Below are 16,884 nucleotides of genomic sequence, written 5' to 3'. Positions count from 1 at the left end.
TATTTAGTTCTGCGGGGTGAGTGGTCGGGCTGGAGAGGCTGGGCACTCTGGGGGACAGGATGTGTCTCAGCTGCTCATTTTCATTAATTTTTCAATATTTGGGGGGTAGTTGGCAGTGCGCCACTGTGGGGTGCGTTAATCATTTATTATTATTTTCCATTTATGGTTTGGTGGCCTCGTCTTTTTGGGGGGGGAAGTGGCCCATAGCCACTTCCTATCTGCGGCACTGGGTTGCATGTAACCGTTCATGTTTTTCCATCCGGCGTCAGGCCTCCGGCCAAAATTATCTTTCACTCGGGCCCAGAGCACCCATCACAGTCATTAAATCATCAAGCAATTGCAATCATTCATTCATTCACTGCAGATTCTCCCAGCTGAATTGACCGTTACTTCAAAACCTGAGATCTGCTGAACATAAGGGAAAGTATACGCTTGAAAGTCAGAGAACGTGTTCATACTTATCATTGGCACATTAGAGAATGGCATTTATTTGCTGATAACTAAAGGTCTCCGCTTCTTGTGTGCTGGAGCATCAGTGTTATCTCACGCAGGGGTTAAGGTCTGGCAAACAATAGCCTGGGATTGTTTTACATCTTGAATGCTGGTACAATAGACGGGAGCATTAATAGCACTGTCACAATCTGGCAGGCATTCAGACAATCAAGTATCTATAGAGGACAACAAAGACATTAACAGGCAAAGCAATGTAGTTTTTTCCTAGGTAAAATAAACTGAGAAACTACTTTTATATGTAAATATAGATATACGTTTGCAGACCTTGGGGAAATGCAGAGTTAAAAAAATAAATGGGGGTTCTTTTATGCATTGGTGGCAGTCATGTTGTTGCGTTCAGAAGTTTGTATCTCTTACGAAAAGCAGAATATAGCCTAGCTGGCAGCAGTTTTAGCAAAGTTTGAAGCAGTTTCCAAGCAAGAAAAAAAAAAAAAAAAACACATTTGTGAAAAGCTTTTTATTTGAAAATGTCCTTCTTAGATGAACACATCCCATATTTAAAAGGTCAGCCAAGTTGTTGGTTTGGCGCCAATTGAACCAATAACCAGATTAAGAGTGATGTACAGCTGCACTAAGTGTCCACAGCTTTCAGTAGATACACAGCCTTGAAGTTTGAAACCTGCTAAAAGAGAAAAACAACAACCCAAAGTCACTTGCATGCTTGACATTATTTTTATGACACTGTTTAATTGAAAGCGCTTTGTTTTGCAGATGCCTGTTCCTACAAGAAAGTTTGCCCTTTCAATGGAGCAACCCCTATGATCCAGTCATCTGCTTCCGATTTCCACTTCAGCTGGAATCAAGTTCCTAATTCCATCGGTAGGCCTATCTTTACTATACATTATCTCACAGCTGGGCATAGATGGCAATGGCCGTGTAAGCAGTGGTTCCAACATCAAATTGTGACATCAGAATTGAGGCCATTGAGCATCACAGATATATCATAAGGGGTGGAGAGGTCCATTGAGCATCACAGATATATCATAAGGGATGCAGATGTATTTTGTTATGCAAAGAATAAATTGCAGTATAATATATACCCAATATCTTTTGACAGCAACTGACTGCATTGCCTGAACGTGCTTGAAATTGAATTCTTTTTTTTTGTTTTTCTTTCGTTTCCAGTGTGTGCTTTCCCTTACATCCTGGCTTTTACTACGGACTCCATCGAGATCCGATTAGTGGTGAATGGAAATCTAGTCCACACCGCTGTAGTGCCTGAACTTCAACTTGTCGCTTCAAGAGTAAGAAAAACAAGACCTAAAACCTTAGTTTGCATCTCTATACACAGGAAGACAGGCTGTCTTTAAAATTTGACCTAGGGGTGTGCATGCAGCCGAAACTGGAACTGAAACCATATCGAATTTGGTCAATTAAATAATTTAACCTACAAAACTTTGAATTTATCATTGGGTGGGTATGGAAACATGCAAACAGGATACTTTATATCCTATATTTAAAAAATATCTTCCCTGTTTAGTATCTAATTATGCATTCTCTATTTTAAATGATAATAAACACACATTAAGTTAAAAGGTTATGTTTTTCCCCCGGGGCTGGTGCTGGTATGGCAGCTGGGATGTTATTAACAAAGTCAGGTTTCTCAATATCATTAAATAAAATACCTAACACCACACTGTGCCATTCCAGTCGGATATCTACTTCACCTCCTCCGCTGCTGTGAATTCTGCCTCCAATAGCAGTTCGAAGGAGCCCAGTTCACACAGCTCTCCACAGACTCCCACAGGCTACGAGATGCCCACCTTCCCCTCACCTTTAGGAGACGGTAAGCTTGCCACCTTCTGTCTAAAATACAATAAAAGAGATGCTTGTTGCGAGGTAAACTGTAGGCTGCTATCCCATTGTATCGCATAGCCTGTTATGTGTCGAGGGATACTTTTAAAACAGAACATCCGTGCATGCCCCCCCACCCCACCCCCATTCAGCTCAGCTTAGGGGTTTCCCTAGTGTTTCAAAACTGTATTGCATTGTTTCGGATCTCTGAAAAGACGTAAATGATCTATGTTGCATTCAGGAAATCCTGTATTTACAGCTATGGCCAAATAATAGTACAGTATTTCATGTTCGATTTTCACATTTTTAAATTTTGTTCAGTTTTTCTTAAAATATATATGGAAAACTACAAAGCGGTATGTAATTCAATATGTTAACGTAACATTATTCAGCAGGTTTTATTGGACTTTATGAAGCAAAGTGAGTCGGTTCTATAGGGTGATGTGGTTGAAGCTGAATCGTGCATTCAGATACACGGATGTCTTATCCAGGGTAGAAGCTGTCCCGGGTAGAAGCTGTCCCTGCCTTTGCTGCTCCCCTGCATTTACTTTAAAAATGACATTTTAAAGAGGACAGAGGACTTGAGTCTTCAGTTCCCAACACTACATAATACTAGACAGGCCTTTAGCACCTGGAATTCCTGAGACAAAGTGCTGCGAGTGCTGTGGTCGGCGATTGACAGCAATCGCAGCTACATGACAATTTGTGTTGCTCATGCGAAGGAACTCGCTGGAGGCACGTTTGCACACGTGTTCTAAGAGGTGACGGTGAGTAAAATATCCAATATGTGCTATTTAGGGGAATGTAAATATGCTATGTATGATCATTTTTGTTAAATACAATAACTTTGAGGTTTTGGGTTCGTCTTTGTATTTTTATAACTGTCACTCAGCCCGCGCCAAGCGCCAGGGTATCGGATCAGGCCCGCCAAACGAAACGAGTTTGACACCCCTGCTCTAGAGTCTGCAGGAATGCCTTTTTTCTGCAGCGTTCGGATGTGTTCTCTCAATTGAAATGCAGACACTGATGCTTGGGGCTGGCAGTCTGGAGAGGGGGTGGGGCGGAATCAGCGATCACGGCATTGAAATGCAGGAGGTGGAGTCATGCAGATGGCATTTCTTCTCGGCTGGGCAGCGCAGAATGGAAACTCAGCGCAGGGAATAGGGGGAGCATGAGTAGACAGTGGATTGGACAATCTGAAATGCAGGATAAATATTGAGCCAGCAAAGGCAATGATTACAATAGAGTACTCGGCTCAGGCTCAGGTCTAGCCCTTGTGATGCAGTGCAGGCATGGGACTGAGACAGAGTGCAAACATAAACTGAAAATCAGCTATAGGGAGCAGAGATGCAAGAATGCAAAGCTTCTTTAAAGTGCTGAACCAACAAAACAGTGGTGCTTCGATGTGGGTCTGAATATCATGGTTCAAGGTGTCGACAGCAGCTCTAGAAGCACCCGTACATTTCAGGTGCCCAGGAGGAGAGAAATCAAACAGCAGAGACACACAATTGTTATAACATTGAAATAAAAAATAATAATAATAATAATAACAATAATCTTGCCACAAAAGCTTACCTCGAAAGAGCATCCTTTGCTAGCTTTTAATAACAACAAGCTGACACTGTCAAGGTAAATACCAAGTCAAAGTTTTGCCTGATTTAGTTTAATCCCAGACCAGAGGGATCCAGCCAGAATTAAAGCATTACTCGTGGACAGAAATGAAGAAAAACATAAGGCTCCGTAATTGAATTCTCTTTGATTCATTAAGAGCCAGCTGTTGATTTATGAGAGGCTTCCTTTGAAAGGAGATGAAGTTGCAGGAGGTTTTTATTGAGAAAGTCAGAGTCAACCATCTGGAGAGCTACTGCTGCTTTCTACACCGGTGATACTATTCATATAATGTCCAAAAAAAAAACAACAGAGATACATATTGAAAAAATGGAAGGCTATGCTTGGAGGCAAGAGGTTGCCTTGCTGTAGTATAATTAGGGCTTCTGTTTTTATTAATTGTATTTTTCGGTGCTTATTTTTAGCTGTCTTCGAGTTTTATGTAAATCGTTTTTTTTCGGGGCTTTCGTTTTTGATGTACTGTATGAAATTAATGTTTTCAGTTACTTTCCAAAATGCTTGAGCATTGTTTTCTTTGTAATCTTGTTTTAAATCTCACAAGCGGAGTCTCCAATAGAAATGTAGGAATGTGCTGTCACTCAGTAGTTGGGGCGGGTTTAAAGTATTCAGAACGAATCAATGATAGATACAAGTCAGGAAGGCGGGGCATTGCCCAGCAGCACTCGGAAATGTATTTATTATTATTTTTGTAGTAGGTTTTATTTTTTAATGGGAAAAGGGTAAAGTCACCGTGAATTGATGAACCATTTCCACAGTTTTTCCGGTCTTTTCCAGTGTTTATTAGCTATCCACCGATTTCTTTTTTTTGTATCGGGGGTGTTTTATCGGGTTTTCTCGGTTAAAACCGAAAATCAGAAGCCCGAAATACAAAATATTTTCTTATATTTTTAAACTTAAACAGTTCAAAAACACATATTACTCAAATAAATCAAATAAACGGTATTCCCCTAAACCAGCGATACTCACTCACTTGTAGAGAATAGATGTTGTCTTTTGTGTGGCAGTAGTCTAGCAAATAATGACCTCTGTGTTGAACATTAATAGAACTTACTGGAAATATCCTAAAGTGGGGATGAGTGAGTTTCAGGTTCCTCTGTAACAAAAAAGCAAGCCTACATCACAATTGGCACTGGATTACAAAATTTACATCTCGCCATGATTGGATAATAATTATATTGTGATTTTTTATTTATTTATTTATTTTTTCCAGCAGGATATAGTGATTATGTTTATAGCTCCACACCTAAACGAGCTCCTTCTAAAGTAGGATCACATTATCATTACACAGCTGTGCACCCACATTTGACTGTTTTCAGTGGTTAGTGTTGGATATTTGTCTTTGAGAACTGGCTTGCCCGACACCTGTTAATTCTGAAGAGATAGATGTTCGGCTAATTTGCCGCCTTGCTTGTAGCAAGAAGTAAACAACAACGGAGGTATTGATTTCCTGCTAAGCATATGCTACGGTGAGGGGCGTGCATACAGATGCAGCCTAAAATGTCTGATTGTGAAAGACTTCATATTTCCTTTCCTCTTTGTTCAGAGAAATAAAGCCAGATTCGATCTGAAAACAGCAAGGACATGCTACACTAAAGTACTGTCACACTGTGCAGGCTACAGCTGAGACAAACAGAACAGTGAACAAGATCTGAGTACTCAGAGTAAAGATAGTACTTTAGAAAGGAAAGCTCTACTCTAATGTATAAATGCACTTGAATATAATGCCTGCTTGGAACAAACTCAGGCTGCAATAGAGAATCTTTTGAGAATATTACATTGTCTCTGCTTAGTATCTTGAGCCTGTTGCCTGCAGTTCACTTGCAGTACCAGCTGAGCTATCGTGCAACATGGACTTCTGCAGGGGAAACTGGGCTTTCTGCTGTTTTGCAGTTCACGGTCACACACACTTTCCCATGCACATGGGTAAATTGAACACTGTTATAGTATATAAACATGCTGTGGGAAGACATGTAAAAATGTACTAAAAGAATCTTGACCTGTAGAATCTTTTTCATTAATACTGTACGCATGCGGAGAGTGGTTTATACAGCAGGGAGGCTCCATTTGAAATAATGGTTTTGTCATTCTGCTGTCACTTGGTGCAGGGCCGGTGGAGGACCCCAGCCTAAATCCAATTAACCTGAATGCAGATCGCAGACCCGAGAGGTCTCCCAGTCGGTTATGGCTTTACTGCACTCACTAATGTGAAAAAAACGTGATCACGCTAAAGGTTCTGTTCTTTTTCTTCCTCTTTTACCGTTTTGGTAACTCCCGTATTATGATGTGATCTGACTTTCTGACGCATCAAGAAAGATGAAATGTTAAAACACTGAAACAGTAAAGCCCAGGGCAGACAGACGCGGCGCGGCACGCGAGGTATTTTGCCGTCTGTATCGCTGCCATTGCTTTCATATGGTGTTGGACAGATCAGCGCGGGATGATACCGCTAGTCCTGCGGTGACGCTGAGCAGTACCAGAGCGATTTTTTTTTATGGCTGCCGCGCGGTACCGTCGATGGATTAACCAATCACAGCCAAGTGCTGACAACACAAGTTTGCCAGGAAAAACCATAATTTGAAACTTGTCTACAGAGGTGTCCAAGCACCCTGAAGTGTTTGATCCCTCCCATATTTCATAAAAGGACAGGCAAGTCAGTATTTTATACATCGCCCCTGATAAGCATCCTTCCTGCCTTTTTTATTATTTCTGTAGTTCACTACTAGTTTTACTAAATAACTGTCTGTAAAAGGATATATTTTCTCACACTTTAGTAGTAGGCTACTTGCTGTCAGCAATGTAATGTATGTTTCTGTGCTAAGCTCAGATCGCTCATTTCAAACACCTGCATATAGATGACAGAAAAACAATGTTGAAAAACAAACCAGTGTTTTTATTTAGTCGATTATATGGGGGGCTTTACAGCCCTATAGAATTAATAATGTTACGTTGACATATTGAAATTACATATCGCTTTGTAGTTTTCCGAAAATTGAAAAATGTGACATTTCGAAATCTAACATGAAATACTGTACTACTATTGTAGTTTCCAGTAAATTTTGGGATTCCATTTTGTAGTTTTCTTAGATTGTATGATGTCAAATAAAAAATATCGAAATTATGTTCATAAAGTTTTTTTTTTTTAATTATGTCTGCATCCTAATATTCTCCAAGTGATGCAAAACTTTTGGCCATTATGTAAATTATATTCAAGTACACAGTCTACGATCTGGTACTGACAACTCCTGTACTGTACCATTCAGTTTTTCTATATTGTAAGAAAAGTCAGTTGCGTAGTGCATACCGCTCCTGTGTGTCCGGGTGCAGACTAGCGGTAACGCACTGTGAAAATGCTCAGCTGTGCCGTGCCTGTCTATTTTGGTCTTACAGATAACAGGATTATACAGCAAAGTATAATAAATGAACTGTGAATGAACAGAATTCCTGAATGGTCAAATAATGAGAAAGCACAAAGACCAAGAAACAGGTTTTACAAACAAGTTATTGTGGTGTTTTTAAAAGTGTTTTTTTTTTTTTTTTCTTTAAGTTACAAAAATTGGATAAAGTGTGTAAACTCCTTGCAAAAAAAACTCAATGCCGTGCAGTGTGAATGAGCACCTCTGTCTGCAGATTGCGTTTCTGCATCTTAAAACCCAATAGGCTGCTAACTGCAGAGTGCGTTTGCCAGAGCAGTCATCATCATTTATTATTGTTTGTTTATCAACCATCCTCACTTTTGTTATTTTGAGGCTTTCCTACACTTGGATGTGTTCCATGCACTTTCTCTATCATATTGACTACTCTATCATTTACGATCCAATATACAAGCGCTGCTTCACCCTGCAGACAGACTCCCTCTGCCCTGCGGAGGGGTTGGGATGTCCTGGGGTCGCTTTGCGTTTCCGATTCACTATTAATTGATCTCGTTTTTATAAAGCTGTATAGCATGAAGCGAACAGGCAGACGCAGGTGTTATATATGCTCTCGTTAAATTGCCTCCTCTCTGTAAATGCATCTTGTTCACTTAGATTGCATACGGCACCCTGTGCAAGCTGAAACGCTCTCTAGCCAATGGGCAGGCCCTGTATGGACTGAGCATTTTCGCCCTGTGGAAAAGCAGCTGTTTTTCCAGGTGCCAGTACTGTGTGGCACATCTGGGTGCTGCTGGCATGTTGCTGGATACACCCGAGTGCTTCTCCAAATGGTACTGTGGGGAGGCAGTGGAAATAGTCTGGTTTTTAGAGAGGAAGTGGAAGTCTGTGATAGAGGCAACACAGGAAGCAGCAAAGGTAAAGTGTGTTTTAATGCAAATGCTGCCGGGTGCCCAGTACCATTTCAGACATGACGATTTCAAATACAGGGGAATTCCTTTTCCTTACAAGTAAATACATAGATAGAGAAATGGAAACAATTTTACAGAACTATATTGTGACAATAAGGTGAGGATGCTGTGAAAATGTGCATAGAATGGGATTACAGCACATTCAAGCCCTTATTTTAGATTCCTGTCAGGGTTTGTTTTTTGATGTAACCTTTTTATTTTGTGCATTGCAGATTTTTTATTATTTTTTTTTTTTTAAATGTAGCCACATTTGCAACTTCCGTAAAGTACTACTAATGCACTTAATTTGGGAAATATGGCAAACGCATTATAGAGCATTTCCAAAAGCCATTTATTAATTCAGTGGTGAAAATGTCATCAGTTTATAAATTTGGCCCCTTGCCCCAGTTTGTCAGTTGTTGTATTCAGATTGCTTTATATACCCAACACCTTCCATCAAAGTCAGCTAACGCAAGCCAAGTGCATATTTAATAAGGGAGTGTTCTCTGTACCAGCGGGCAACGGTTTGACAGTCAGACGAATCAGTGATGTGGAATGACGGGATCAATGTATCTATATGTAATGTGCTCATCTTGTATGTATGATTTATCATGCTTGTGTTTCTTTTAAATATCAGATTCTATTAGGATCCCGTATGGAACCAAACTTTCCCTGTACATGTCAAAAGAAGCTGAAGGTATTTAAGACCTCTCTAGATTTTCACACCCACATGTTGCAACTAACCACTGATTTGTGTTTAGAAACCTGCACGTCATAATATTAATATTACCAAGTATAACAAGACGACTTACTGGCATGTAAACCACATTGATAATTTAGTGCCACTGCGTATGAAATATGATATTCTATTTTAATATAGATTTGGGAGCATGCTAGAACAGACAAACCCCCTAAACCTTATTAACCATTTCATATTATTATTCTTATTATTAAAACCCCTTTCTGATGCATTATGGAACAGCATGATTAAGTGGTAAAACTATCAGAAACGTAACTTGTCTTAACTTCTTTTAGTTTTGCCTGTGTTTGAAGTTACAGATGAATTACACAAGAGCACGTTGTACCTTTTATTTAAACAATGTATTCTCCAAGGAGATTTGTAACAAAGAAAAGCCCTTTCTGCTACCAATTAGGCTTCCGCTTCAAAAGAAATGTTTCCAAAAATATTTTTTGGATTATACATTGATTTTAAAAAAAAAAAAAAAAAAAAAAAATTTGTCGACTGCTCTGTTGCATGTTAAACTTGCTGTCTGGTTAAAAGAAATACAATTCCTCAAATATCCAGTAACTAGACATGCAAGTCAATCCCCCTCAGCCTGACTTCCAGTTTAACTTTCATCACTATACACATTGTATGTAAAAGGTATGTGCAAACACATTGTATGGAAATGTAACAGGACTTCTCCTTTGTCACACAAGGTTTTAATGGGTGTTCGTTGACCTTTTCTCAGTGGTTTCTTGCCCGATTAGTAACTTTACTGGAGAAAGAGCTTAGTAAATATGGCCCACAGTGCCATCTATTGGCAGCATATTTTCATAAGTTTTTTCTGTATAGGATTTTGTATTGTACACATTGCCACCTGGTGGTTACAGTCTTCCAAATTAGCTGCACATCCCTAACATACATCACTCCCAACATTTTTGTCACAACCATTAACTTTTAATGCCTCCTTTACAAACCATTCTCTAATTGTTTTGAACTAACCTGGATTCAGAATTTAACAGATGAATTAACAATGAAGTTTGGCCAATTCAGATTAACTGCAACCAACTTCAACTGCGAAATGGGTGAATGTCAAGTTTCTGTTTATCCAATCACAAGCTAAACCATCCATTACAATAACACTTTTTATTGGTTTTAAATCTACCTAGGATCCCTTTCTATTGTGCATAGTTGCAATATATATATATATATATATATATACCAAACAAAGATGACGGAACAGGGCCTATGGTAATTGAAGGCATTTTCAGGTACATTAAAACCATGGAGAACATCAGTGTAATGCAGGTCCATGCACTGACATGTATGATCAATTGTCCTCTCCTCCTGAAGTCTTGAAGCACAGTTTAGTGCTTTGCTTCAGCTCAGTCCATCACTTCTGATCACATTTTAATTGCACTCTCTATTCAGGTTTTCATAGCTCTGGCAGCTCATGCATTGTAGTGCTGCAGAATTTTGCCGAGACTGCAGAAACATAATTACATCCCTAAAGAAGATTATCTTCCAGAAGATTATTATTTTTTATTTAAGAATGTAAAGTACACACATGAACAGTGATGCTGTCAACATTTAGATCAGTACAATTTTCTTTTAAATTTGAGTAATACATGAAATTAGAGAGCCTTGCAAAGGACAGCACATATTCGTGGATGGTGGCACTACAGTGACACTGGGTGGGCAAGCATTGTAATTGCTGCAAGTGAATTCTGTATCATCAGCATAGCTCTAAATTAATTTGTACAATTGTTAAATTTGTATTATTTAAGAAAATATGTAGTTGCTATTAATTCATATTGCAGTAATGGGTTCTTGTAAATCAAGTTCCCTATAGTTGGCTGAAACAATAACTCACAGTATTAGTTTCAGGATTTTATTTTCTTTGATATATTTTATTGTAGTCAAGCAGCTTGCTGTGATTCAATTGCATCAGATATGGTCCCTAGAGTGGCATAAAAAAAACTAAACCAGCATTCAGTGTATATATATATATATTTTAATGCATACACATAAATATAAGTTTGATGCTTCGTAACTGAAGTGGTGGCTAATATTTAAAAATTGCTTTTTTGAAATTTCCCTAGGGCGATTTAAACATATCTCAAGGCTTTAGAAGGACTAACAAACAGACTGATTTATTGTTAAAATGTCTGTGTCTTGGCAGGAAATATTAGAATGAAGTATATACTGTAGACCTACCGGCTTTCTTGAACTTTTCAATGAGTGAATTTATTGGAAGTATTTACAGTTTTTAATTATAAAAATGCAAAGTAAAAAAAACATTCTGTAACAGTAGCTCACTGTGATGTTTGTGCATCTAGCAACACTTCAGCCGGTCTCCAGAACGAATTCCAGTACATCCTGGGTTTGCAAAAGCATCTTTTTACTCTTTTTAATGAGCAGGTATATTTACAGTATTCACGCCCGGGATTAAAACAGGTTTGCAAAGCTTTGCATGTTCATGGGGCCCTTTTCTAAACTTTAAGGGCTGCATCCTATTTGGAATTTGAATACACTGTAAACACAATGGCACACATCCTTCATTAAACCAGCCTCATAACTTATTACTAAGCTGGCTAATAAAACCTTCAGTGTCTTCTACGTCAGCAGCCAGGTGAACACGTTCCTGAGGCAGAAATAGTGCTGTCTGTACAGAGGGCACCTTTTTAAAATATTCACAAATAAAGTAAATTATATGGGGTACACATGCTGGGTACACATGTACTTGTGATATCATTTTGAACCTTCTCCTTTAAGCAATATGGAGTACCATCAAGATGACAATGAACTAGGAGCCTAACACATGGCCAGTCTGTATATTAATAGCCAGTGAGTGGGTGTTTTCAGGTTTTTGAGAGAATTGTTACTATTTTATAACAATCCCCCACTGTTACAAAAGGGGAACAGTATATAAGAGTCACAAGCAAACATCCATCCTGTGTCGTCTGCTGCTAGGTATACTATATGGTGTATGAATATTGATTTTGTACAAGGTACATTGTGTTTGAGTGTGATTTAAGTTGAAATTCAATCTCAATTAAAAAATTAAAAATATGAATAACCTGAATGAACTCATCATCAAGAGACCGGATATTTGTGACCTTTCTTGTTCCAGATGCCAGGATTTAGAATAGAACGAGGCATGATAATTTCCTAGGAACCCCCCTGGAGCCTTCTGAAATAATTTGATGGTTCTGTGATGTTTTTAATGGAACCAAAAGCTCTGTCCAAAATCATTTCCCTTTAGGTATTTTTTTCATGACTGAGCGCCATGCATGTCGTATTTATTGATTCCTATTAGCTTGAACTGCAGCGCCAGTAGTTTTACAATGGTTACTTGTCTCCACCTAGTGGTCAATGTGGTATTACAATAACATTCTGTACAGATAAAACGTTCCCAAAGGGAGGTATTAAAGCAGAAGTCCATTTGCATGGGTTGCATGAATAATGTATGCATGTGAGTAAGGTCTATGTTTTTCTGTTTTGTTTTGTTTTATTTTTTATTTTTAGATGTATAGTATTTACCTGGATGAAACTGTATCTCTAATGCTTTACACATTGGAAATTTAAAAAGGTATTGAAAACACAATCACTGATCTTAGATTTACTTACCAGGTGTCATTAGTTTATCCTTTCACTATACCCTATACGGATTATCAGAAAATTGCCATTGTTACTCTTTAACCACCACAAGCCTTTAAAATAAATCAGCAAATAAACAATTCTATTAATTGCTTTAGATAAAAATGTATTAAAGTATACGTGTTGACACAGATCATTTTTGCATCTGCTTTAAATCAGCCAGACTAGCGTTTATTGAGTACATCATCCTACTTTTATTTCAGCTATGTTAGTGTACCACATTAGACTATCAACTGCACACATGAGCCTCCAACAGCTCTCTTGAATGCCCTCTTAACCCCTTAAGGTACACAAGGAATGTAGCGTTCTTCAAACGGTTTCTTCTTAAAATCATGAGGAAACTGGCCATTTGAATGACAGTAAATTTTAAACTTGTTTCGTGCACCTCATTGCAAAAATAAGAACGTTTATATTTATTTGTGGGACACATATGTCCTTTGTACCTTTTAAAGGGTTAGATGTTAAAATTTTGAAACCCATGTCATGCTTTCTTCCCTCGGTTATTTGTTGAAGGTGAAACGCAGTCCAAACACATCTACAAAATCCCCCTCAGTAACCTGGTGGGCCGGAGCATCGAGCGGCCCTTGAAATCCCCGCTGGTTAACAAGGTCATCGCCACACCCACTTCCAGCGCCGTGGCTTCCACCGTCATCCCTGTGACACACTCCCTGTCACTGTCCCGCATGGAGATCAAGGAGATAGCCAGCCGAACACGCAAGGAGCTGCTGGGTAAGAAGCATCCGGCACTACAGCTCCCAATGCATCGAACCACCAACACCGTGGTTCACTCTCTGACTTCTACTTGTGGAACAGCAAACCACTGTGATACGCTAAACAGTTCCGTTACTGACCCTGGGATTCAACTGAACAAAACATACACAAACTGTGATTAGGATAACTGGTGTTTTTGGGGGGGTTTTAGGCTGTGTTAGCATTAGATAACTGCACCCACAGGCAGCATAACTCGGTTGCCCCTTCTATGTTAACCCTGGTTTTACTTTTTTTTTTTTTTTTTAAGGCCTAACTGATGAACCGAGCAACAAATCGGAAGCTACGCAAAAACAAAAAAAGCACGCTCGGAAACCGGTGGAGGGGGAAGCGAAGCCGGGAGCTGCGAGGTCACCCAGCAGCGACAGGTAGGTCTCTCAACACATTTCATCCAGCACATTGGAACAGGTTTGACTTACCCAGGATTCCATACGCCTGAAGCAAAATCTCCAGCAGTGCTTTGCTGCTTTAAGAGTACGGAACGCTGGAAGAATTCTAATGTGTTTGCTGGTGATTGGCTGCAGATGAGCCACCAGCCTTTCCACCCCTGTCTGAGACAGAATGCAAGCTGGCTCCTAAGCCTTTTAACCCCAATAACAGTCATGGTTTTATGAACTCTTTCAATACATTATCATGTACACTGCCGTATGCAAGAATGTACTGCAATGAATATATGATTTATATAACACTATATTCAAAACAGAATTATTGCTTGAGTCTTTTTTACCATTTGAGGTCGCAGTAAACTATTATTTAAAAAAAGTAGAAAAATACAAGCTTGAGACCTTACAGTATCCTCCTTACCCCTGATATGTGTTGTCTATCAGTGTACCCACAGCCACTGGTTTATTGCATCATGCCTGAGGCAGGTTGGCTTTGCTTGACCTCACAAACACTCTCAATGCTAAGATACAACAGCAGCCTGACAGCCATGACAGATAGATGGAAAAGAGACAATACCTCTAATGTGCCTCATGCAGGGAACCTTGAGACCTTGGCAATCAGATTGCACTCGGATAACCTAACAATGCATGCGTTTATTTATCTGGAATTGCCAAAGTAATGATCATATAACTGCTCATAGAATTATTAAGCGGGAATGGAGAAAAATGTGTATAGGTCCAATTAAAATCAAATTGACGTTTTCCTTTCTTTCCATTTCTGGAACAAGGCAAATCTTGAGTTGAATTAGGAAATTCTTCAAAAATTCTTGAAAGATTTCTCAGTGCTGTAAAATGCTTAAAAAATCAGCTGTGGCTTATCCCAGCAGGGTACAAGTTGAAAGGTTTGTCTAGTTTGATTATGTTTTTTTTTTTTAACCCATTAAGTGCCAAAATTACATTTCTTTGAAAGAGAAAATTGAAATGCCAGTTAAAAATGCGCCAAAAAACTAAACAAAAGTAGCCCGTCCTCAAATGAGGACAACTTAACAGGTTAAAGTCTAATCGATTTGGTTAGCCACTGTTTTAGGATTAAACTGCATGGCAGCTTCTGACTTCATGCTCTTGTCGGGTCTGTTGCAGGATCATAACCGGGTCTTTCGACACAGACTCCGATGGACAGTGGCACTACTCCACGAGTTCAGAACCGGACACGGCAGGAATCCCCGAGGAGAGCCCTACCCTGACCAGCCCCTTCGTGCTGGCCACTTCCTTCGAGGAAGACATTGTGGACTTGAAGTGAGGACAATCCAGAGCCCCTTTCTTTTGTACGCCTTCCTTCTCTGAAAAAGATTCTTCACACACACAAGATAGGAATGTCACAATGTGTTTTACTGGTCGTTATTATTTGATCTGGGAATGCTGCTGTGTTTGAGTTTATGTATTTAAAATTTAAAAAGCATAGCGGACAGACAGTTGTTATAGTTTGTCTGTTATCTCCTCTGTATTTTTGATACAAGTGTCGTGATGGCTTTTTCTGCATCTCAATGGCTTTTTAAATTGCTAGCAAACTGCATACCTGAGAAAACAGGGTGGACATTGCACAGCATTTCTTCCAATGAACCCGAATGCTCCTCTTGTATTCTCATTGCAAGAATGTTAAAGGGCAATCAGACAGACAGCGGTGTCTACGTGTGTAAAAGGATGAAGCAATGGAAGATATTTTGTGAGGTCTTATTGAGGAATTCAATAGCTATTCTACCATATCGTGGTCTATTTTCAGAGTTTTAAACACGTTTTTAAATTAAAGAATATTGATATAGAATATTATATTGGATTTTAATACCATTTGAAGCCCTTATGTACTGGGAAACTGGATAATGACTCCAGTTAGAAGCTCTGGACATGCGGAATCCAGTGTGAATGTATTATCAGTGGAGTTTTACACCCATTCAGATATACAGTTTCCTGTTTAACCTGAAAAATGAATAAAGCCTTGAATACTTCTGTTTAGGGGGGGTCCTCCTGGGTTGCAAGATGACTTCCCAAGTTGAAAGATTTCTTCGAATTCTCATGACACTATTGTGGCATTCCTACAGCGTAGCTACTGTTTCTGTATTGTGCATGCCTGCCTTGTCCCTTTTCTGCTCATGCACTTGGAAACAACCAACCACTTTTGTTTAAATGTGAACTCTTCAACACTATTATGAGCCTTGAGAAATAAAAAGAAAAAAACAAATGGGAATATTTTTGCAGATTTATTTACTTGTTATTTATTATTACGTATTGGTGAATGGAATACATTTGTTGGTTAAGGTTTGTACAATATTTTTTTTTTGGTCAACCCTATTTTGTTTTCTTGAGCACTAGACCTAGACTTTTAGCAGTGGTTTTGTACCTAAATTAATATTTACTGTTTAGACTGTTGTTGAACTTGTGATATTAAACAACAAAAAAACACCAAGTGTCTTAAAATATATTGTATTGCCATTGTTTTTAATGCCAAGTACTAACTGTAACTGTTTTGTGTTTCAAATGTGGCCTCAAAGGAAACTGAACTATTAATAATATTATACTTATTATTATTATTATTATTATTATTATTATTATTATTATTATTATTATTTTAAGTGATGTTGACCACTGCTGTGAAGGTAGTTAATTTTGTTCATTGATATGAAATAAATATTTATGAAATTTGACACCACAGTTTTCACTTGTGTGGTTTTATGTTCAGTATTGTGTAATCTGCACATTTCCATTAAAATATATTTCAGTAAAATTGGTACAGAGCCACAATTCCAGAATATATTAAACTGGGAGTGGAAAACATGTCCAATACTGGAGCTTTGACAAGCATTTTTCACTATCACAGCGGCAGAGTACAGATAACACTAGAACTATCTGAGCCTGGATATAACAATGATCATCAGACCCCGTGTAGGCCCCCGGTGTATTTCATCCAACATCCAGGAGAAAGGAAAACCGGCTGCTAGGATAAGCCCACTATTATTCCAGTGTTCCTCTGTTCTCAAAAGCAGCTATTAGTAACTGCCCCACCCACTGCTTGTTTTAGGTACTCTTCATATTTCAAAGCA

General features: G+C 38.8%; 1 protein-coding gene across 7 annotated transcripts in view; it reads left to right on the top strand.

Moving 5' to 3' along the window:
• LOC117396917 (GTPase-activating Rap/Ran-GAP domain-like protein 3) overlaps nucleotides 1–16,488 on the top strand; it is a 108,807-nt gene extending 92,319 nt beyond the window's left edge. For 6 of the 7 annotated variants that reach the window (XM_059005311.1, XM_059005317.1, XM_059005315.1 and 3 more), the window contains 7 exons: nucleotides 1,225–1,332; nucleotides 1,639–1,757; nucleotides 2,164–2,299; nucleotides 8,892–8,951; nucleotides 13,152–13,367; nucleotides 13,657–13,774; nucleotides 14,930–16,488. In XM_059005311.1, coding sequence (XP_058861294.1) covers nucleotides 1,225–1,332; nucleotides 1,639–1,757; nucleotides 2,164–2,299; nucleotides 8,892–8,951; nucleotides 13,152–13,367; nucleotides 13,657–13,774; nucleotides 14,930–15,089 — 917 coding nt within the window. In that variant the 3' untranslated portion in view covers nucleotides 15,090–16,488. The remainder of the gene's footprint in view (nucleotides 1–1,224; nucleotides 1,333–1,638; nucleotides 1,758–2,163; nucleotides 2,300–8,891; nucleotides 8,952–13,151; nucleotides 13,368–13,656; nucleotides 13,775–14,929) is intronic. The other variant, XM_059005313.1, reaches the window with a different exon arrangement.
• Nucleotides 16,489–16,884: the final 396 nt, after the last annotated feature.

Source organism: Acipenser ruthenus, chromosome 31 (genome assembly GCF_902713425.1).
Source record: "Acipenser ruthenus chromosome 31, fAciRut3.2 maternal haplotype, whole genome shotgun sequence".
NCBI classification, from domain to species: Eukaryota; Metazoa; Chordata; class Actinopteri; order Acipenseriformes; family Acipenseridae; genus Acipenser; species Acipenser ruthenus.
The sequence above is the reverse complement of the archived record's forward strand: the minus strand, read 5'-3'. Positions and strand labels throughout refer to the sequence as shown.